Raw genomic sequence first — 23982 nt, forward strand, 5'->3', positions numbered from 1 at the left:
TCTACCTCTTGAATTAAAGCTCCACTTTTTTTTGGGGGGTGGGGTGGGGCTTGAACACTGGGCCTAGGCACTGTCCCTATACTCTTCAGTTCAAGGCTAGTGCTCTACCACTTAAGCCACAGTGTCACTTTCCCAGCTCTACTTCTGACTTTTTGCTAGTTAATTGGAGATGAGAGTCTCACAGACTTTTCATGCCCCAGCTGGCTGTGAACCATGATTTCAACCTCCTTGAATATGGGTAGGAGCCATGGGTGTCTGGCCTGTGAACCCCTGTTTATTTAAGAGTGCTGGGAAGATGGCTCAGTGTGGAGCACATGCTGAGGATGAGTCTTGGATTCAATCCTTAACACCACAAAGTTAATGCTGGACCGAAAGAAGGTGGGTGAATCGGGGTTCTACCCCTCCCTGATTAAGGGGAGCCGGTCAGCTTCCCTGGATATATCTAGGGAAGAGACCTTCAAGTACCTCCTGGGTGTGTGACTTAAGACAAAGAGGAGCAAGTGAGGCAGAGTCCTGGCACAGTGTTTCCTTTACTCACCTGGGGCCCGGATGTAGGCCTGGAAGGAAAGTCCCCAAGGAGCCAAGCAGGGGCATGATTGATGGGCTATTCTGCCTTGGACTACCTCCAGACGTTTTGTCCTGGAGAACAAGGCTGGTGGATCCTGGGGGACCCAAGTCTTGAGACAAAGTGCAGGAGTGGTGTGGGAGTGAGATCTGGTTTTGATTCCAGTCCAGAGCTGCTGACCTTGGGCAGGGACTGAGATCCTCTGGCCTCAGTTTCCTCATCTGTGTAGAGACCAGCAAATCTACAGAGCTTTAGCTATCTGAAGGGCACTGAGGGAGCAAAGGAGAGCAGCTCACAATTTCTCTTTGGAGACACAGGCAGGGTACAAGGCAGCATGGGGCCGATGTGTAAGCCAAGTGACATCCAGAGCTTGTTTAGCCTGATCCACAATCCACCTTTTGTTTTGTGTTTTGCTTTTTTCTGCTAGTACTAGGGTTTGAAATCAGCAGGGCCAAGATACTTCCCTTAGCTTTTTCACTGAGTCTGGTGCTCTGCCACTTAAGCCACAGCTTCACTTTCAGACTTTTTTGATGGCTACTTTGAGATAATCTGGCTTCCAAGCGATCCTCAAATAGCCTCCTGAGCATCTAGAATTGCAGGCCTGGCTGGACTGAGTGAGATAGTGTGTGTGTGTGTGTGTGTGTGTGTGTGTGTGTGTGTGTGTGTGTGTGTGTTTCTCAGTTGTGGGGCCTGAACTGTGGGCCCAAATTGTCCCTGAGCTCTTCAGCTCAAGGCTACCACCCTACTCCTTCAGCCACAGCACCATTTCTGGTTTTATAGTGGCCAATTGGAGATGAGTCACTTTAGTGCCCAGGCTGGCTTTGAACCATGATCCTAAGATCTCAGCCTCCTGAGTAACGCAACCATGCCTGACTGGACTGAATTTTTAAAGTACAGAGGCTGCACAATGGAAACTGAAGGGACTCCTGGTTTTTAACAGAGGCTGCTACAGGGATCGATGGGTTGGCAAGACCACCATGGGAAAAGAAACCTAAAAGGAAGAAGTGTTCAAGGGGGCAGAGGAGGGGGGTAGACAGCTGATGGATGAAAGTTTGGACTAGTTCAGATCCTGGAGACCAGGGAGAGTTAGGCATCAGAGCCTAAAGCTTAAGAATGAGATCCAAATGGGCCTTTGGGCCCAGTGAGATCATCTAGGGGCTGTGCTTTTCAAGTCTGTTCTCCCTCCACACACACCCCCCCCCCAGCTAAGAGTTTCCTTTAGAAGTTCCTTAGAAATGCAAATTGCCAGCCCTACCCTACCCCTAGCCTGCTGCTTAGCACGTGAGACCCTTTAGATTGGCCTCAATCTGATTACAATTGTCCAGCCCTTTTCTCACTGGGATTGAAGCATGTTCTACTTTGAAAACAGCTCTACTGGGAAAGCTTTTGAAGTTGGAGTGGTGCAGGGAGATAGACCTGTTGGGGTGGGGGCTGGGAGGAGTTGAAAGTACCTCATTTGTTCTAGGTTTGTGTTTTTCTGAACATCTCTCAGTGGCACCACCTGGCTTTTCCTTGTTTATTCATTATTGGAAGCTTTTTTGAAACTTTCCTTACGTTTTCTATTTCTTTCTTTCTTTCTTTCTTTCTTTCTTTCTTTCTTTCTTTCTTTCTTTCGTTCTTTCTTTCGTTCTTTCTTTCGTTCTTTCTTTCTTTTTTTTCCCTTTGTGCCAGCACTGGGGCTTGAACTCATGGCCTGCTCCTGGCCTGGATATTGTCCCTTAGCTTTTTTTTTTTTTTTGGTGGGTCAGGGGGCTTGAACTCTGGGCCTGGGAGCTGTTCCTGAGCTCTTCAGTTCAAGGCTACTGCCCTACCTTTGGGCCATAGCCTCACTTCCTGTTTTCTAGTGGTTGATTGAAGATAAGAGTTTCATGTTCTTTAGGGCCCTGGCAAGCTTTGAACCACAATCTTCAGATCTCAGCCTCCTGAGTAGTTACGATTCTAGGCATGAACCACGGTACCACCACACCCAGCTTGTTCTTTAGCATTTTTACTGAGGTTTGAGCCTTACCTCTTGAGCTTGTGAAACCGCTCTAGTTTTGATGGTTACTCGGAGATAAGAGTCTCACAGACTTTCCTGCCCTCAGATCTCAGCCTCCTGAGTAGCTAGGATTATAGGTGTGAGTCCAGACACCTGGTTTCATTATTGAACATTTTTTTTTCAAGTCCTAGGCCTATGCTCTGTCCCTAAGCCTCTCTGTGCTCAAGGCTAGCCCTCTACCACTTGAGCCACAGTGATACTTCAGCTTTTTCTGGGTAGTTGGAGATTAGAGTTTCACAAACTTTGTTGTCTGGGCTGGCATTGAACCATGATCCTCAGATCTCGGTCCTCTGAGTAGCTAGCATAGGTCACCGGCACCTGGCTCATTATTGGAATTTTATTATTAAAATAACATCTGGACTGGGAATGTGGCTTAGTGATAGAGTGCTTGCCTAGCATGCACAAAGACCTGGGTTCGATTCCTCGGTACCACATACAAAGAAAAAGCCAGAAGTGGTGCTGTGGTTCAAGTGATAGAGCTCTAGCCTTGAGAAAATCCAAGGACAGTGCTGAGGCCCTGAGCTCAAGCCCAGGACTGGCAAAAAAAAACTCCCAAAAAACAAAAAACCAACCAAACCAAAAAAAAACCATCTACCAACCTTCATCAGATTTCTTGGTAGTTATACACTCACTGGTGTGTGTGTTTGTGTATGTGTGTGTGCTGTGTGCTGTGGTAGACCAGAGGCCATCTATCTGGGTTTGCTCAGGTAGAAACCTTATGTCCCCTTTAGGGGTAATGGAAGGCAGCCTGAAAAAGAAGCGGAGGTGGTGGAGGCTAACGGCGAGGAGTTAGGGGCTGCTGCAGCATGAGAAGGAAGCAGGATAAAAAGGCCTTAGGAGTAGAGCAGGAGGGTGCAGGGTGCCTGCTCAGCATCTGACCTGAGTCACAGGCTCGATGGAGTCCTTGACAGGTTGACAGTGAGAGGAGCAGGTGAGGAGAGAGTGAGTTGAGTTTGAGAAAGCCAAGGCACTCAAGACACCAAGAAGGAAGTGGAATCAGGAGTCAAGAGTCAGATCATCAAGCTATAGGGAGGGGAGGTTGGAGGGCAGATGACACTCAGCCATCCAGGGTGGAAGGGGCAGTCTCTGTCCTCCAGGAGCAAGGCTCTTCTGTAGCAGCTGCTTACCAGGTCATCCAGCCTTAGCCCACAGGTCCCCATGGGCTGTGTCAGCTCAGCAGTCTCATCTCTGAGTCTGGGCAGGTGTGTTGTTCTCCTGCAGCTATTTCTGGACAGCTGATGGGGGTGCCACTGGTATCTCCTTCTTAGGGTGGCCCAGGATCAAAGAGACTTGGTGGTGTCTCAAGGTCCCCAGCAGTCAGGGGCAGGTTCTGGGTGTTTGTTCCTTTCTCCTCTAGCTTCAGATGCCAGTGTGTGGAGGGGGAGGGGCCCTGGCATTAACTCAAGGCCTGGGCACTGCCCTTGAGATTTCCTTGCTCAAGGTTAGCATTCTACTTCCATCTGTTTTGATGGTTAGCTAGAGGTAAAAGTGTCATGGACTTTTCTGTCAGGGATGTGTTTGAATCTCCATCCTTACTTGTCAGCTTCCTGTGTAGCCATGAAAACTCAGCTTCCTGACCTGCTTGGTACATCTTTCAGCTCTCTGGGATGGAAACAGTATCTGTTTTATGGCAGAGGAAGCCATGTGGTGTCTTCACATGTCAGTGCTGGACATGCTTCCAGACGAGAACTCTGAACTAATGCTAGCCATCGGCTATGTCCCTGTCTCGTGTGGGCATACCCCCAAACTTGCCATACCAGAGTTGGCCCAGGGTCTGCACGGGTGTCTGTGTGCTTCCAATGCCCCCTCCCTGTTCTTGAGCTCTTCTAGACTCCCCTTGAGACCACAGGGACTGTGATGAACTAATCTCATCACTTTATCGACGAGGCACTTACAGAAATGACAAGACAAGGCCTCCAGCCTGCTTTTGCTGGCAGCCAGCCGCTGGGACCATAAAACAAATTGAAAGGGACAAAAATGAGTACAATTACAATATGTGTGTGCATGTACACGCACTCTCTCCCCCTCTCTCTCTCTCTCTCTCTCTCTCTCTCTCTCTCTCTCATGCACGTACAGAGTCAAGAATGGTACTCCAGGGCTGGGAGTTTGGCCTAGTGGCAGAATGCTTGCCTAGCACACACAAAGACCTGGGTTTGATTCCTTAGTGCCACATACATAGAAAAAGCTGGAAGTGGTGCTGTGGCTCAAGTGGTAGAGCTCTAGCCTTGAGAAAGCCCAAGGACAGTGCTCAGGCCCTGAGTTCAAGCCCCAGGACTGGCAATTTCCAGAGACTTATTCCTCTCAAGCACTAGGATGATAGGCATTTGCCCCCATACTGTACTCATATTTGTAAGATGGCCCAAGTTAGCTCTCAGCATGTACTGAACACCTTCTGGGTGTCAGGAATTTTGTTGCCCACAGGAGCTAGCCTGGGTGGACCAGCCAGTTAGAGTACAGGCAGGGGGCAGGGGTGGGGCCTAGTCAGTAGAGGGGGAATACTTCCCCAGGTGGGGCCTGGGCCTGGCTAGCATGGGTTGGGGAGGCACAGGGAGGGAGTGGTTTCTGTTATCCTAAGCTACCTGTGAAGCTGAGGAGAAGATCCTCATTTAGGGTAGCCAGGACTGAGGAGTCTGAGAGATCCCATATCAGCTCAGATAAGCTGGGCTTAGTGGCCCATGCCTGTCATCTGCCAATGATAAGGCCACAGATAGGTGGATGGTAGTTCAGGCCAGCTCAAAATAACCAGCTCAAAGCAGGGCTAAAGACATGACTCAGTGGTAGGAGCATTCACCTACCAAGTGAGGCCTAAGGAAAGCATGAGGTACCCCAGTACCTAAAAGAAAGAAAAAGAAGGTTTGGGAATGTGGCTTAGTGTAGAGTACTTGCTTATCATGTATAAAGCCCTGGGTTCAATTCCTGTGTACTTCATAAACAGAAAAACACATGGGATTAGGAGTTTGGCCTAGTGGTAGAGTGCTTGCCTAGCATGCACGAAGACCCGGGTTCCATTCCTCGTTACCACATACATAGAAAAAAGCCAGAAGTGGTGCTGAGGCTCAAGTGGTAGAAAGCTAGCCTTGAGAAAGTCCAAGAACAGTGCGCAAGCCCTGAGCTCAAGCCCAGGATTGGCCAAAAAACTCCAAAAAAACAAAAACAAAAAAACCCAGAAGTGATGCTGTGGCTCAGGTGTAGAGTGATAACCCAAAAGAAGCTCGGGACAGTACCCAGGCTCTGAGTTCAAGCCCCAGAACTGGCATACACACACACACACACACACACACACACACACACACACACACACACACACGAATAAAAGTTAATAGTTAGATTTGTAGAAGTTGGTGGAGTGGCACAGAACTGCCATCCCTTCCTATCCTCCAACAGACAGGGTGACCTCTAGCCCCTCCTGGGAAGCCCCAAGTTGCTGTAATGCCCCTGGATTCCCCTTGAGGGTAAGTCAAGCCCTGCGATGTGACTCCTTTAGACATTTTGTCACTGGTGACAGGAATCTGGCTTGTTCCTAGAAAGTCTGGTAGATGTCTGCAGCACACCATCTCAGCCGCCAGGTCAGCAACAGGGGGCTGTCTTTGAGGGCAGCATTGCCAATCACTATAATATAAGCTCCTGTGTCTTGGGTAGCAATGTGTCCACTCAGGGTGTGGTGAAGACTGAGGGAGCCCATAGTTCATGCAGAAAGCAGTTCATAGAAACTCCTAGCTAGTGTGTGTGTGTGTGTGTGTGTGTGTGTGTGTGTGTGTGTGTGTGTGTCCATGTGCACAGGACCCCTCACATTCTCCCTTAGTGTTTTTTTATTTTTTATTTTTTTTGCTCGAAGTTTGTACCCTACCACTTAAGCCACCTTCCACATCCTGCTTTTGGGTGGTTAACTGGAGAGAAGAGTTTCATAGACTTTCCAGCCCAGCCTGGTTTCGAACTAGGAACCTCCGATTTCGGCCTCCTGAGTAATAGTGGGAGCTGCCAATGCCTCCTTATTATCCCTAGCAACTGTTATTGTCAAGTAGTTGGATTCCAAGGGCAGGCAGTTTCTCTCTGTCCTTCCAAGGTGGGTATCTATGATGAGAGACCTGGCACCCTATCGCCTTGGCTTCCAGCACCAGGAGTGTTATTGGCACAGATTGGTTAAGCCACTCTGAAGGGAATGAGTATGCTCCCAGGAGCAGGCCCTGAAAAGAGCATTGAAGGTCAGGCTAAATCTCTTGAGGCCTGGCTTGTCACACTGCCCCGAAGCACTCTGTGATACTGGGGTTCTCATCGGGGAAGTGTGTGTGTGTGTGTGTGTGTGTGTGTGTGTTTGATCTTCCATGGCATCTCCGGGGCTTTCCCCTGGGCTTTCCAGGTACTGCTAGAGTTTGGTGAGCAGCATACAAAACCTTCAGGTGTCTCCCCACCCCCTGAGAACCTGGAGCTGGCCTTCTGGTAGTGACTTTATAACCTGTTTGAATGACTGTAAAATTCATCACAAATCCCCTCCGCCACAGAAAACCAACTGTCCTTATCAGAGGCTCACCTCACATTAACTAGCCCCTTGGCTGTCTTTTCTTGGCCCCGGGGATTGAACTCAGTGCCTCCTGCTTGCTGGGCACGCATTCTGCTGCTTGAATCTGTATCCAGTTGTTTTGGGGGTGATGCGGGGAGTTGAACCCATGGCCTTTTATCCTTGTAGAAAAGCACTCTATAGGGCTCTGTCCCTTGTCCATATTTTACTTTGCATGTGTGTACATGTGTGCATGCACATACAGTGAGGCTTGGACTTGGGATATTGCACTCACACTGTCAGCTTTTTCACTGAAGTCTGGTACTCTACCACTTAGCTACCCCTCCACTTCTGGCTTTTTGCTGGTTAATTGGAGATGTGTTTCCTGGATGTCTGTTGCCCTGGTTGGCTTTGAACTGCAACCCTCAGGTCTCAGCCTCCTGAATAGCTAGGATTACAGTCATGAGCCACTTCAATCTGCTCTAGCACCTTTTTTTTTTTTTTGTGGGTCATGGGGCTTGAACTCTGGGCCTGGGTGCTATCCCTGAGCTTTTCAGCTCGAGGCTACAGCCCTACCCCTGAGCCTGGGTGTTGTCCCTGAGCTTTTTAGCTCAAGGCTAATGCCTTACACCTGTAGCCACAGCCCTACTTCCCATTTTCTAGTGTTTAATTGGAGCTAAGAGTCTCACCTTTACTACCTGGGCTGGCTTTGAACTGCCATCAGATGTCAGGCGCCTGAGTAGCTAGGATTGTAGGTTATGAGCCACCTTGCCGGCTCCAGTACTTTTTTTGTTTGTTTGTTTTGCCAGTCCTGGGCTTGAACACAGGGCCTGGGCACTGTCCTTGAGCTTCTTTTGCTCAAGGCTAGTACTCTACCACTTGAGCCACAGTGCAACTTTCAGCTTTTTCTGTTTATGTTGGTATTGAGGAATTGAACCCAGGGCTTCATGCATACACTCTATCACTAAGCCACATTTCTGGCCCTATAATTTTCTTTAAAGCAACTTCCTAGGCAATGTCCTGTTCAAATCTTTGGTGTGGAAGGTGCACTTGCACAGATGAGCAAGCCAAGACTAGATGAGAGAAAGGTGAAGAAAAGTGATTTTTTTTTTGCCAGTCCTGGGCCTTGAACTCAGGGCCTGAGCACTGTCCTTGAGCTTTCTCAAGGCTAGAGCTCTACCACTTGAGCCACAGCACCATTTCTGGCTTTTTTCTATGTATGTGGTACCGAGGAATAGAACCCAGCAAAACTGGGTGGCGTGAGGCTTCTCCAGTGCAGAATCCAGACCCTGACTGCTGTGGGCTGAATGTCCATGAAGCTTTCCCCAGCAACAGGAGGTCCTAGGCTGGAGACTGGAGGGTAGGAGGTCTGATGGTTTGCACAAGGCCTTTGGTCTTCCTGGGATAAAAACTGCCAGCACAGTAAATTTGCCACCCATGCTGATGGAGTGCTTTTCCTAATGGCTATTGGACCTCCAACCTTCCGGCCTGAAGTCCCTGCAGGGAAGATTCTGAAACATTCAGACAAACAGCCACCCTCCTGGTTTGGAACCCCAGCAGGGGAAGTTGTAGCTGAGGCCAGTTTGCCCCTGGACTGCAGGCATCTGGTAACCCTCCCTCTCTGTGTTGCAGGAAACATCGAGTACAGCTGCCCGGCCACCAATGAGTGTGAGATCACAAAACGGAGGCGCAAATCCTGCCAGGCCTGCCGCTTCATGAAATGTCTGAAAGTGGGGATGCTAAAGGAGGGTAAGAAGCTCTCCTATGCTAAGACCTTACCTGCTGCCAGGTAGGGGTGAGCTTAGCTCTTCTCACTGGGGAGTTTCAGGCCCTTGTGCTTCCCCTTGAAGCACAAGGGGAAGCACAGGTCACATCCGCCCTTCAAGGTCATCTGGCTTCTGACATCTCTCCAACACATTAGCCGCCTTCCCACAGTCTAGGCACCTGTCATCTCCTGGGAGAGGGACAGCTCTTGGCTTGTCACTCACTCTCAGAAATCCTCCTTTGGAGCAGGCCTCTCTCTACCCACTGTCAGTGCTCCTTAAGGATTTGGGGGTGGAAGGTGTTAAGGCATAGAGTGATAAGTAAATACCATACCTTTGGCCCCGGGAAGGACTTTCTCTCCTGCAGAGGAGACTAGTTTTCTGGGTTAGCAGGGGTAAGGGTGGGAGAAGGAAACAGGACATGACTCTTTTCTGGTGAATGCTTCCCTTGTTCCTCTTCCTGTCTTCCTATCCTTTTCTTCTTCTTCCTTTTTATCCCTGTTTTTTCACTTAGATTTGCACTGTCTGGTATGGCAACCACAGCCACAGGTAGTAACTAAGCGTTACTACCTGTATGTGCTAAGTGAAACATGCCCACTGGTGGTGTGGCTCATGCCTATAACCCTAGCTACTTGGGAGATGGAGATCAGAATTATTGTTATTGAGACCAGACTAGGCACAAAGTTTGGGAGATGCCATTTCTACCAGTTAATGCTGAGTGTGGTAGCTTGATGGTGCCATCTACACAAGAAGTATAAATAGGAGGGATGTGGTTCGTGCTCAACTGAACATATATATAAGACCCTATTCAAAAAGCAATCATGGTGAAAAGGGCTGCTTGGCCTAGTGAGGACAAAACTCTTGAGTTCAATCCCCTAGTGTTGTGATGAATAATGACTTGAAAGGATTAAAAACAAAGCGGGGTAGATTGAGGTAATGCTCGTTAGAAAGACAGATTTCACAGAACTAGAGGCATGGCTCAAGTGGGAGAATACCGATCTTGAACAAAAAAACCACGTGAGAGCAGAGAAGCTCTGAGTTCAAGCCCCAGCTAGGAGACACACAGACACACAGACACACAGACACAGACACACACACAGACACACACACACACACACACACACACACACACACACACACACACACACAAAAGATTGCATGTAGGTGTGATGGTATTCTGGAGCTTGGTACTGTGTTTTTCATTTAGTCACCTCTGAGTAGCCATCCTCTCTACCCACCTACATCCCTCACAGCACAGAGCAGAAGCTCTGGGTCCAGCTCCCCTCAACCCTCAAACTGTCATTGTGGTGCACAGGAATTTCTTTGGGGCAGCCCCTGTCACACATCTTCAATAGCCTTGAGATTGATGGAGTTGCGGCCAGCATCCTGGGCAGATATGCTACTCCTGAGTTGGGCTAGAGAATTCTGCCTGCAAGAGGAAGGATGGTCACCAGAATAATCTCTTGCCCACCCCTCCAGTTCTGGCATGTCTAAATCCACAATGGGAAAGATGACACATAGTTTCCTGGGGTTGGGGGGAGGCTGAGCACCTGGCTCAGTGTGCGTCCCCATGGAGCCTTGGTGAGGTCCTGAGATCTGGGGCTCTGCAGGGACCAGTCCCCTCAGGAGAAGCAGACTTCACTCAGTAGCCTGGGTCCCTGCCAGGCAGAGGACTCTCTTGATAACTATTCTGGCTCCAGCTTTCTTTTGTTTGGGTATCCCTCCTGGCATAGCTCCCATACCAGCCTGGGCTCCACCCTCTCTCTGCCTTCCCCAAGTCAGTTCTGCATGCTTGCATATGTGAACATATGTTTGTGTGTGCACACACGTGCACACCCATGCTGGTCCTAGGGCTTAAAGTCAAGGCCTGAACACTGTCCTTGAGCTTCTTTTGCTCAAAGCTAGCATGCTACCACTTGAGCCGCAGCTCCACTTCAGACTTTTTTTGTGTGATTAGTTAATATAAAGAGTCTCAGGGGCTTTTCTGCGTTCACTTTGAACCATAATCCACAGATCTCTGCTTCCAGAGTAAGTACGATGACAGCTATAAGCCATCCCGTTTCCTAAGTCACTCTTAAGACCTTACCCTTTCTGCAGCTGTGTCATGAGTGACGGTTCCATAGTGGACTCTGACCTGGGGACCTGAGTCTCAGACCAGGACACTGTTCTCTTTTTTCCCCATCATCTGGAGTCTGAACTGCTATTGTGCAGCAGCTCAAGCTCTTTAGTGACTTCCTTCCTTTCCTAAAATCATCTGAAAGACTGTTCAGTGGTTTAGGGGCCCAGCAATGACTGAGAAAGAAGTTGGACGTAGGAAAGGCTTCCTTAGTCTCAGAGTTTCAGAGCTGACTAAGTATATGTCCTCTGTAGCTCTCTGCACACTGCTTGGAACTTCAGGGCAGCTTGTGCAACAGAGATGATATTCATGGTCTACTTTTCTATTTTTTGTTTGTTTGTTTTGTACTGTACTGAAGTTTGAACTTGGGGTTCAGGCTGCCCCTTGGTCTTTGAGTCTTCTATTTCTGGCTGTTTTGTTCATTAATTAGAGATAAGAGTTTTACCAACTTTTCTGTCCAGGCTGGTTTGAATCGTGATCCTCAGATCTCAGTCTCCTAAGTAGGTTTACAGCTATGAGCCGCCAGCATCTGGGTTCGTGTGCTACATTTCATAGGGGCTTCCCAAGTGTTTGGCATAGCTCTGAGATTCGAGCATCTTCTTAGTCAGCCTGTCCCCGTGTTCTTCACCTTCCCTTCTCCCTCTTACCAGCCATGAGCCTCTCCACATAGCCCCTGCCCCACTGCTCTCACTCCCCAAGTGTTTTCTAAAAGATATTTGATTTCAGTGAGAGCTGGGCCTGCATCCATGCAATATGCTCACTCTCTCTTTGTGCTTGTTGGGAAGGCGGAGGGCTCCTTGGGGGATTCTAGATAATTGGGTTAGTGGCCAGCTCATGTCAGGAAATTAAAAGGAGGCCCTGATCATGTTTCTGCTGCATGGGCTTTAATGGTTTTGTACTTACAGAGGAATGTGCCTCCAGCCCAGGCCAGAAATACCATTTATCTGGCCCTGTGCATGAAGAAAGAGAATGAGAGATGAGTTGTCTTTAGAAATTCTTTGTCTTTTCTGAAATACATTCCTGTTTTGAAACAAACCAGCTTGGCAGCACTTCAGAAAATAACATTGAACTACAGCCTGAAAACTCTTAACAGAGGTTTGGATCCTGTACTTTCTATCTTCCATTCATGCCTCACTGGGCTCCCCTCCCTTCTTGTGGAACCATTCCTGAGGGCTTGCCATGTGCTCTGAGCCTTCTGTGCCATGACCTCTGGATGGACAAGTGTTAATGGAGGAAGACAGATGTTCCTATCTGTCAACCCTCTTACTGTTCACTCTCTGCACATGTGGCACTTTGGATAATAGATCATTTAGATGTGGTAAAAAGCCCTAGCTAGGCTTGGAAATGTGGCTTAGTGGTAGAGTAAGGCAAGCATGAAGCCCTAGATTCAATTCTTCAGTACTACATAAACAGAAAAAGCCAGAAGTGGTTTTCTGGCTCAAATGGTAGAGCAGAAGCTCAGGGACAGTGCCCAGACCCTGAGTTCAAGCCCCAAGACTGGCTAAATAAATAAAGCTCCAGCTTCACCATTTTACCAGCTCTTTAGATATGTTGCTTAAGCTTAGAAAGCCTCTATTTTCTCCTCTGTAAATAAGAATGACAGTGGTGGTCATTTTCATCTTGTGCTCCATCTTCTTTTTTTGGTCTGTTCAGTCATGGGACTTGAACTCTGACACTCAGATGCTGTCCCTGTGCTCTTCAGCTCAAGGCTAGCACTCTACTACATTGAGCCACAGTTCCACTTCTGGTTTTCTGGTGGTTAACTGGAGATCTCATGGACTTTCCTGCCTGACTGGCTTTGAACCACAATCCTCGGATCTGAGCCTCCTGAGTAGACAGGATTATAGGTATGAGCCACAGTACCTGCCCTTGTTTCCCATCTTTAGGGATGCTGGCTGCTAGGGTTAGTTATACCATAGAGTTTTCATGTTGCTCACTTATTTGAGATTGATATTCTTCATCGTGTTAGAAGATTGATTTTTATCACATATATAATATATATGTATGTTATCCATATTATATATTTTTTTCCTCTCTTTTTTTTGGCAGTCCTAGGGCTTGAACTCAGGGCCTGGACACTGTCCTTGGGCCTTTTTAAGGCCAGTGTGCTACCACTTGAGCACGGCACCACTTTCAGCCTTTTCTGAACTCATGCTGGGCATGAGTTCTGGATAGGAAAAGAGAAAAATCTTGACCATAAACACCCTTCCTGCAAGGCCTGTGGGCCCTGCCTGCCCTCCCCACACCCCCATTGGAAAATAGCTTGGAAAGAACTCTGGTTTTGAGGTGTCTCCTCCTGACTAAACCTTTTATAGGCAGATGAGGAAAGAGCCGGGGCACCAGGCCAGGCCCAGGTCAGGTGTAGGGCCATGCTCTGAAGAATTTTTTCTGGTTATTTTTAGTGCCTGGAAGAAACTTAAACTGGCCTCAGAGGCTTATGCCCTGCACATTTGACTATTTTTAAAAGACTGGGATCTCATCCAGCTTATGGGGAAAAATAAGAAGAAAGGAGGGGTCAGTGGGAATGATTTTGCTTTTATTATGAACAAAGGTCAGAATCTTGGTACTATCAATTCAGCAAGTGCTCTGATGAAGAACAAGAAGGTACTATTGATGGGCCAGGAGTTTGGCCTAGTGGTAGAGTGCTTGAATAGTATGCACGAAGACCCAGGTTTGATTCCTTGGTACCACATATGTAGAAAAATGCCACAAGTAGTGCTATGGCTCAAGTGGTAGAGCTCTAGCCTTGAGAATGACCAAGAACAGTGCTCAGGTCCCAAGTTCAAACCCTAGGACTGGCCAAAAAAAAAAACAACTAGCATGGTGGCTCATGCCTGTAATCCTAGCTACTCAGGAGGCTGAGATCTGAGGATCTTGGTTCAGAACCAGCCCAGGCACTAAAGAAGGGGAGACTCATCTCCAGTTAATTACCAGAAAACAAACTTGCCCTATGGCTCAAGGGGTATGATGGTAGCCTTGAGCTAGAGTTAAGGGACAGCGCCCAGGCCCAGAGTTTAAGCCCCATGACCTACTAAATGAAAAAAAAAAAAAAAAAAACAGGTACTATTGAATGCTTGCTACATATTTTGCTACAAAGTTCATACATTTTGTCTTAAATTCAATTAATCTAAGAAGTGTGTGTAGTGTGTGTGTGTGTGTGTGTGTGCACGTGTGTGTGTGTGTGTGTGTGTGTGTGTGTGTGTGTGTGTGTGCGTGTGTGTGCATGTATAGGTCCTGGAGCTTGAACCCAAGGCAAATCTCACAGACTTGCTTATCTGGGCTGCCTTCAAATCCCAATTCTCAGATCTCAGCCCCCAGAGTAGCTAGGCTTACAGGTGTGAGCCACCACGCCCTGCTGTTTCCTGAGCTTTTAAGCACAAAACCAGGACCCCATCACCTGAACCACAGTTCTACTTCTGGCTTTTATGGTGCTTAGTTAGAGATATTCTCCAGAGCTCTCCTGCCTGGGCTGGCTGTAAACTACCGTTCTAAGATCTCAGCCTCCTGAGAAAACAAATGTGAGCCACTGGTCCCAGACTGAAAAAAGAAAATCCAAAAAAGAAAGACAAAACATTTTTTGGTTTGTTGTGGGCCTAGAACTCAGGGTCTGGACACTGTCCCAGAGCATACTTACTCAAGGCTAATGCTCCACCACTTTGAGAGATAGCTTCACTTCCAGGTTTTAGATGGTTAATGGGAAATTAGTCTCATGGGCATTCCTGCCTGGGCTGGCTTTGAACCAGATTCTCAGATCTCAGCCTCTTCCTGCGTAGCTAGGATTACAGGCCAGAGCCACCAGAGCCATCAGCATGTGGCCAAAACCAAAACATTCTAAGCCCAGGATTACTTCTGTTATCTAGTGGTTCATAGTCTTAGGAAGAAGGATCAAGTTGAAGACCAGCCAGAGCTATAGCTAAGATTTTATCTCAACAGGGAAACACCAAGATCAAAATCTGCAAAATCCATTTAAGTATTTAGTTCAGGGTCAATTCAGCTTAGTATCAATAAGTGTGTTCAGATTTTCTAACCCTTATCTCTATTGGAAAAGGTTTTCACCATCCTAAATGGTAATACTACCCATTTAAAGCCAACTCCTCATCCTGCTTTGCTCTTCCTCTCCCCAGGCTGCCACACATTCCATCCAGTCGGTCTCAGAGTTTGACTGTCCGGGCCAGGAGCATAGCCTAGTGGTAGAGTGCTCACCTAGCATGCACAAAGCCCTGGATTCAATTCCTTTTTACCACATACACAGAAAAAGCCAGAAGTGGCAGTGTGGCTCAAGTGGCAGAGCACTAACCTTGAGCAAAAGTCCAAGTGCCCAGGCCCTGAGTTCAAGCCCCAGGACTGGCAAAACAAACAATCTGACTGTCCCAGATACTTAATTAAAGGGAATTTTTGTCCTTTGGTGTCTATTTTTATTTTAGTGTGGCATAGCACTCTTACAATTTGATTCATATTGTAACAGATAGCAGAACCCTTCTTAGGACTATGTAGTGTTACATGTATATATTGTGTTTATTTATCCACATTCATGGTTGCTGAGGCTGTTTCTACCTTTTGGCTATTGTACATAGTACTGCAGTAAATCCCGGCATATACATATCTGTTCAAATTCCTGTTTTCAATGTCTTTTCTTTATTTTATTTTATTTTTTTTTGCCAGTCCTAGGGCTTGATCTCAGGGGCCTGAGCACTGTCCTTGGTCTTTCTCAAGGCTAGAGCTCTACCACTTGAGCCACAGCACTACTTCCAGCTTTTTCTATGTATGTGGTATGGAGGAATTGAACCCAGTTCTTCCTGTATGCTCGGCAAGCACTCTACGACTAGGCCAAACTCCTGGCTTCTTTAATTTTTTCACTGTGAGCGATCAGAACCATGTCCTTGTACATGCTAGGCAAGCTCTCTAACACCAGGCTCACTGCTTAAACATTTTTTTGTGTTGTGTGTGAGTCGTAGGGCTTGAACTCTGGGCCTGGGCACTGTCCCTGAACTCTTCAGTTTAAGGCTGCTGCCTTACTCCTCCAGCCACAGTGCCACTTTCGGTTTTCTAATGCTTAATTGGAGGTAAGAGTCTCATGGTCTTTAATGCCTGGGCTGGCTTTGAACCCCGATCCTCAGATCTCAGCCTCCTGAGTAGCTACTTTTACAGGTGTGAGCCACTGCACCTGGCTCACTACTTACACGTCTATTTGTTGCTGTTGTTATTGCTTGTGAGACTGGTACTTGAGCTTAGTACCTGACACTTTGTTCACTGTTCTACCAACTAATCCATTCTTGTAACCCCACCTTGCAGTTCTTTTGGGTATCTAACTAGGAGTAGAACTACCAAGTCAAATGATACATAGATTTCACTCTGGCAGCAAAGAAAACAAGATTGTGTACTACCAACAGTTGCACCATTTGATTTTCCACCCAGGATTAAAAAAATTCGTTTTTCATGAACTTTTTGTTTTGAGATCACTGTAGACTCAGTTGCAGCTGTGAGATGTTACAGTGACCTCATGTATCCCCCAGTGTGTCACTTTGTGCAGCTAGAGAATAATATACCACTGGACCATGTCAGGATCAGAACATCTTCAAGGTTAAAGCAATTTGAATAACAGTGAATATTGAACTTACTGTTTGTTATCCACAATTATTTATTTATTTATTTATTTATTTATTTATTTATTCTATTATTTTGCTTGGCCTTTTCACTGCTAGCTGCCCTCTACTTCTTGAGCCACATCTCTACTTCTAGCTTTTTGCCGGTTATTTGGAGATAAGAGTCTCTGGGGCTGGTTTTGAACCAAGATCCTTAGATCTCAGCATCTTAAGTAGCTAGGCCTACAAGCATGAACCCAGCTTTTCTGCTGATTATTTGTTATTGCTGTTGTTGTTACCAGTCCTGGTCTTTGAACTCACAGCCTGGGCACTGCTCCTGAGCTTTTTTTCCCCCTCAAATCTAGCACTCTATCTCTTGAGCCACAGCTCTACTTCCAGCTTATTTTAGGGTGGTTTATTCAAGATAAGTGTCTCATGGACTTTTCTGCAGGGAACCATGATCCTCAGATCTCGGCCTCCTGAGTAGCTAGGATTACAGGCATGAGCCCCCAGCATCAGAGAGACTATTGAGGTTTAAGAGTTCTCTGGAAGCCAACAGCTTATGCAACAATCAGGGAGACTGATTCTTCTCACAGGCGTGGACTTGGGCCCTTGCTGATCACAGTGACTTCTCAGCCACAGCATAAAGGAGTCAATTCTTTCTTTCTTCTGGGATATCCTTTAGGTGTCATTAGATGGTTGCCTCATAGTTACAAGGTACTTGCCACAACTCTAGGTTTCCTCTTCCAGGTCAAATAGACAGGCAGAAACAATCACACCAAACATGTTCATACCTTTCATTTGAAAAACAAAAGAATTCACAAAAGCCCTGACTTTCCATTGTCTGGAATCAAGCCATATGCCCCACCTTGCTATCAGAGACCCCAGGGAGCAGGGAGGGGATGGGAGGTGTCAAAGTGAGAGGAACAGATTGGATAATTATTAGGATTGTCTGGACATGCTGTCTCAAACAACAAAAATGGTGATATATTTGTAATAAGTGTCCTGATACAGTATCTGGTGGTAACAGGAGCGAAAACCAGGCCACACCATTATGTCTTAGGGGAGGTACTTCTTGTTTAGAAAAATTGTGAGCAGCCTCCTCAATAAAATATAAAATATCAGATAATAAGAATAGGCACAACTGAGCAGTGTCCCCGAGGTGCTGAAAGTGCTTGGTTCATAAGAAGACTGTGTCAATAAGGACTAATATGTAGAAGGTGGAGAGATGACAGGTCTGAAAGCATTATGCAGATCAAGACAACAAAGGCCAGTTGCCGGGGAAGGACAGCACGTACTCATGTATGTTCAGATTCATATAGGATTGTCTAGTAGAAACGAGTTGTCTTGCTGAATGGGATAGAGGGTAGAAAGGGATTAGCAGGAGGAATACTGTTCAAAACCAGAAGATACTGTCATAAGGACTGATCTGCCATGACGGATCATGCTTTTGCAGACTGCCTTTGCAGGCTGGCAGGACATTGGGAAGCTATGAGATAGGATAGGACTGAGATTGCTTGGCTTTCCCCAAATCAGAAGGTTTTTTTTTTGTTTGTTTGTTTGTTTTGTTTTGTTTTTGTCTGTTGTGGGACTTGAACTCTGGACCTGGGCACTGTCCCTGAGCTCTTCAGCTCAAGGCTACCACCCTACCTCTACAGCCACAGCACCACTTCTGGTTTTGTGGTGATTAATTGGAGATGAGTCTCACACACTTTGTAATGCCCCGAATGGTTTTGAACCATGATCCTCAGATCTCCGCCCCCTGAGTAGCTAGGATTATAGGCGTGAGCCATCATGTCTGTCAGTTTTTTTTTTTTTTTTATTTATTTTCCTTTGGTCTGTTGTTGGGCTTGAATTCTGGGTCTGGGTCCTATCCCTGAGCTCCTTTGCTCAAGGCTAGTATTGTACCACTTTGAGCCAACAGCACCATTTCTGGTTTTCTGGTGGTGGCTTGGAGATGAGTCCTACAGACTTTCCACCTGGGCTGGCTTTGAACTGGGATCCTCAGATCTCAGCCTCTTGAGTTGCTAGGATTACAGATATTAGCTGCTAGTACCCACCTGAAAGAGTTCACTTAAAAAAAATTTTTTTTGCCAGTTCTGGGGCTTAAACTCAGGGCCTGAGCACTGTCCTTGGGCTTTCTCAAGGCTGGAGCCCTACCACTTGAGCCACAGCACCACTTCTAGCTTTTTCTATGTATGTGGCACTGAGGAATCAAATGTGTGTCTTCCTGCATACTAGCCAAGCACTCTACTACCAGGCCAAGTTCCCAGCCCATGTAGGTGGTTTTTTAAATCATTACTGCCATGATAATAAGGTTGTGGTCATCTCTGCCTTTGCTTTCAGAGGGGCTTTGAATAGACAGTCATTGCCTTCTAGAGCGATGTGACAAGAGGCTGCTTTACAACATACCACAAATTCATTTAGCTGTCAACAGGTAGTAAGTGGGTAGTGGGCATATGGGTACTGCCATACCTCTTCCCTGGCCGACTGATGAAACCAGGGATGAGGAAGCTTGCCCAGGTTCAAGGCTGTGTGGAGCTGAGCAGGGAGCAGTGACAGGACCCTGAGGGGGCCTAGCTGAATCCACAAGTCGCACCCATCATGAAGGTGTGCAGAGGGAGAAGCTGTCAGGAAGCAGAAGCAGGCCCATTTCACCAGGCCTCCGAATGTGCACAATCAAACCCAACAGGCTCCTTAAGAGAAAGGAAAAAAGCTGATAATTGATATGTGCATTGATGGGAACCATTGATCACCAGGCTGTAAAAGACCTAGAGGCGGGGGTGGTGGAGGATACATCAAAGATTTTTTTTTTTAATTGTCAGTCATGGGGCTTATCCTCAGGGCCTGGGTGCTTGCTGTCCTTTTGAGCCTCTTTGTGCTTAAGGCTAGTGTTCTACTACTTCAGCCACAGCTCCACTCCTTTGAGTGATTGATTTGGAGATAAGACCCTCCAGAGAATGGGGACTTTTCAGGGACTTTTCTACGGAGGCTGGCTTCGAACCACAATCCTCAGATCTCAGCCTCCTGAGTACCTAGGTTACAGGTGTGAGTCACCGGTGCCCAGCTTGTCCCTTAGCTTTTTATGCATAAGGCTGGTGCTATCCCAGTCTTAAGATCAGCCATCCCCAGATCTCCACCTCCTGAGTAGCTAGGATACAGGCGTGAGGCATCAACACTAGGCAGTCATTGACCTTTGTAATAAGAGCCCATTATGTGCTTCTGTCCCTGTTGGGGCAGTTACAAAGTGTCTGCCAACTCAGGGGCCTTTTCATCTTGACAAGAAAAACTCCACCTTCCTCTGATTCAGGCAGATCTAAAACACTGAGGTATTTTCCCTTTGAAAGACAAAGGCTCAAGGAGCTCACTTAGGATGGGTCTCAGGAGGATGCTGAACCAGAGAGGCAGAACCAGGCATGGAACAAGCCAATGCCAACACTACTGTCAGACAGTTTTTGTAGGATTGTTCAGCTCCCTGGCTTGAGGCTTGCTGGGCAGGACCCTGCAGGACTCAGCCAGTGCTGCAGTTGGAAGTCATTGCGGCACCCTTGGTGATGTTGGCTAGCTCCTGAGACTTGTCTCCTTTCCTCCCTGACAGGTGTGCGTCTAGATCGAGTGCGTGGAGGCCGTCAGAAATACAAGCGGAGGCTGGACTCGGAGAGCAACTCATATCTGAACTTACAAATTTCGCCACCTGCTAAAAAGCCATGTGCGTACCAGGACAGCCAATCACTCCCTCCCCTTGTCCTAGGATACTGGGCATTCCTTGGGGGAAATGCCACCTTTCCAGCACAGGGCCATGGGATAATGTGGATCTGGGAATTGCGGGTGTGTGTGGGGGGTGGGAAATGGGGGTGGGGGAGGGGGAGGGGAGGGCGTCAGAGAATCCCTTGGGGAGAAGAATTCTTTCCTGGCTTTATATTGAAAGTCCATCCACATGGGTCTGCCTGGCTCCCAGTGAGGCATGATCTTAAGACAGAGGTGCACAGCACCAAGTATCTGCACCCTCACTTCTCCCCTCCCCACCCCCCAAGTTGCTCTGTGAGTTCTTCCTGGGAGAATTCATCAGGCAACTGCCTAGGAGAAACTGTCTGCCTGATGCACAGACCCCGAGTTGTATTTGCGCTTCTTTTAGCTCTAGGAATCGAACTTCTTCCTGATTTGTCTGAAGCTCTGCCCTGCCCTCTTTCCTCAGGCATTCACCTCTCTGTCTTTGGTCCTTTTAGTGACCAAGATTGTCTCATATCTACTGGTGGCTGAGCCGGAAAAGCTGTACTCCATGCCTCCCCCTGAAATGCCCGACGGGGACATCAAGTCCCTGACCATTCTCTGTGACCTGGCGGATCGGGAGCTTGTGGTCATCATTGGCTGGGCCAAGAACATCCCAGGTGAATCACGGGGAGTGTGGAGAGGGTGGCTAAGAGATCTCATCCAGGCTCCCCAAGGCCAGTTCCATAGCTGTGGGTGATCCTGGTTGGTGCCTGGCCTCTGAGTAGACTGGGATGTCTTTTGGCAAGTCTGCTCTTCCTTGAGGTCCTTTCTCTCTGTGGGATTTTAGAGCGTTGAGGGTATAGTAATATGTAAGAACTTCACAGGGTCCTTAGTCACGAGTCCTTATTCATTCTGGAAAGGGTTATGATTAGATCTACTGTCTTTTCGTTTTTGTTGATTGTAGGGCTTGAGCTCAGAGCCTGGACAACAATATCCTTGAGCTCTTTTGCTCAAGTCTAGCTAGTACTGTGTCACTTTGAGCCACAGTGCCACTTTTGGTTTTCTGATAATTAATTGGAGATGTCTCATGAATGTTTCCTGCCTGGGCTGGCTTTGAACCATGATCCTTGGGTCTCCGACTTCTGCGTAGCCAGGATTACAGGTGTGAACCATTGGCTCCTGGTTTTCTATTTGTTTTTGTTTATTCATTTGTTTGTGCCAGTCCAAGGGTTTGAACTCAGGCCTGAGCACTTACCCTGAGCTTCTTTTGCTCAAGGCTAGAGCTCTACCACCTGAGCCACAGTGCTACTTCTGGAATTTGAACTTGAATCCTCAGATCTCAGCCTCCTAAGTCGCTAAGATTATAGCCTGCGGTGGCTAGATGAACTATTTGTACTATTCAAAGATCATCCCTAAACCCTTCAAGGACAAAGAGCAGGGATGTCTGGTAGACCTCATAGGGATTAGGCAGGAAAGCAACCAGCCATTAGTGCCCAACCTAATTCCATGATTTAAAAAAAACATAGTATACAATTTAGTATACCATTAATTATAGTATACAATTTATACTGTTTTAGCATATATGTTATACACACACACACATATGCATAGTTTATATATGCTATGAAACTCAGGATAGTCAAAATAGTGTGCCCATTATTTTGCCTTGTATTCGACTGCCTTTTTTTTTGCTGCTGCCTGGAACTTGAACTCAGGGCCTGAATACTGTCCTGAACTTGTGTACTCAAGGCCAGCACTCTACTACTTGAGCCACAACTTCACTTTTGGCTTTTTGCTGATTAATTAGAGATAAGAGAATCGTGGATTTTTCTGTCTGGGCTAGCCTTAAACCACAAATCTCAGATCTCAGCCTCTTAGGTAGCTGGGATTACATGTGTGAGCCACTGGTGGCCCTGTTGGATTTCATGATTTTAAGGGCATTTTTGAGGAGAGAAGCATGTGAAGAGAAGAAGCCCTATGGGCTTCTCTTCATGTGGACCCAAAGCCCACTTTAACCTTTTTGTTTTGTCTGCCATGGGGTTTGAACTCTGGGTCTGGGTGCTGTACCTGAGTTCTTCCGCTCAAGGCCTAGCACTGTACCATTTGAGTCACAGCATCACTTCCAGTTTTCTGGAGGTTAACTGGAAATAAGAGTTTTACCAACTTTCCTGCCTGGGCTGGCTTTGAATCACAATCCTCAGATCTCAGCCTCTTGAGCAGCTAGGATTACAGGTGTGAGCCACTCACACCCTGCAGAACCCTCTTTTGTTTGTTTGAGTAAATGGCAGGAGCTGATTCTTCATTTTCAAAAATACAGTTCTACATTGCACACGCTTTGGGGGGGGGGCTTTTCTATACAGTGTACTTTTTTCTTGTTTGTACAGTATACTCTTTCTTGTTTGGCTCTAGTTGTAGTTGGTGGGATGGCTTGTCTTCCCATCTCCCATGTCTGCCATGGCCCTGAAGGATAGTGTGGTTATTGAGTATCAGGATTCTAGGCTCTGAATGCCAAGTAGCCTCAGTAGACTCAAATGAGACCCGGTCCTATATGATAGTGTGCCACTGGAGGAGGGAGCCTTCCTGCAGGCAGAGCTCTCAGAGACCCTGGAGGAGATGGTGGTGCTGCAAGCAGGCAGTCTGGGGAACTCCCTGGTGGCCCCCAGACTGCAGGGCAGGTTTGCCAGGGACGTGGCTGGTACGCCCTTGCTGAGGAGCTCAGCCCGTGGGGATTACATACTCAGTAGTTTTTGAATCTGCCCAGTGCTGGCTCAGCACAGATGTGGGGTCAGGCCACTGCTTAAGGACACCTCAGCCTAGATTGCTCTACTAACCCAGGGCCAAATTGGGTGCAGCCATGGGGCCCTGCCCCCACACTCCTATCTGGGTCGGCCGGATACTGTATTCTAGAAACAGCTCTGGAGTGGCGCCTGGTGGTTTCTGGGGTCACTGCTTCTCCTGCTATCACCCTCTTTAAGACAGGGGTGCAGGATCAGGAGACTGTCACCTGACAGAGTGGGGACTGAGCATAGACTATAGAGTCATTTTCATGCCTTCTCTGTCCTCACTGACTCCATTATTTGAAATAGAAGAGACTCCTCCCCTGTCCTCCTCCCCAGGTACAGGATTGCTGGGAGAGTGACAGGCGTTCCACCCTCAGTGGGTGCTTCGTAATAACTGTGGAGGCTGTCACCATGGATGCCACTCCAGTAATGAAAGTGAGCTAAGATCTGAGGATCACTGTTCAAAGCCAGTCCAGACAGGAAAGTGCTTGAGACTCTTAATCTCTAATTAACAGTCAAGAAGCTGGAAGTAGATCGGTGGCTCAAGTGTTAGTGTTCCAGCCTTGAGCAAAAATGCTCAGGGATAGTGCCAAGGCCCCAGGACTGGTGTACACACACACACACACACACACACACACACACACACACACACACACACAGAAATGAACAGTTGCCTGTCTCAGACACAGATTTGCCTATTTGCATAAATCTGCATACTGAATTATTGGGGCTTGACCTTCCAGTGTTTAAGGTAAAATTAATGAGTGGAGTCTCTTGCCACTGCATGTAAACCTCCTATGACAGGAAATGACACAGTATGCACCCCGTAGTTTTAAACTAATTGACTTCATCCCATCTCCAATTAGATGGAAAACTCATCAGAAGACAGACTCACTAACAAAGAGAGGGATGGACTTGAGAGAGAAAGAGAA

General features: G+C 47.4%; 1 protein-coding gene across 2 annotated transcripts in view; it reads left to right on the forward strand.

The window, feature by feature from the left end:
* Esrrb (estrogen related receptor beta) overlaps window positions 1–23982 on the forward strand; it is an 87168-nt gene that overhangs the window by 48178 nt on the left and 15008 nt on the right. Inside the window, exons 3-5 of one of the 2 annotated variants that reach the window (XM_090345395.1) lie at window positions 8731–8847; window positions 20158–20268; window positions 20786–20947. In XM_090345395.1, the coding sequence (XP_090201521.1) occupies window positions 8731–8847; window positions 20158–20268; window positions 20786–20947 (390 nt within the window). Of the gene's footprint in view, window positions 1–8730; window positions 8848–19798; window positions 19889–20157; window positions 20269–20785; window positions 20948–23982 lie in introns of those variants that run through there. The other variant, XM_090345396.1, reaches the window with a different exon arrangement.

This window comes from Megascapheus bottae, chromosome 14 (genome assembly GCF_031878675.1).
Source record: "Megascapheus bottae isolate mThoBot1 chromosome 14, mThoBot2.hap1, whole genome shotgun sequence".
NCBI classification, from domain to species: Eukaryota; Metazoa; Chordata; class Mammalia; order Rodentia; family Geomyidae; genus Megascapheus; species Megascapheus bottae.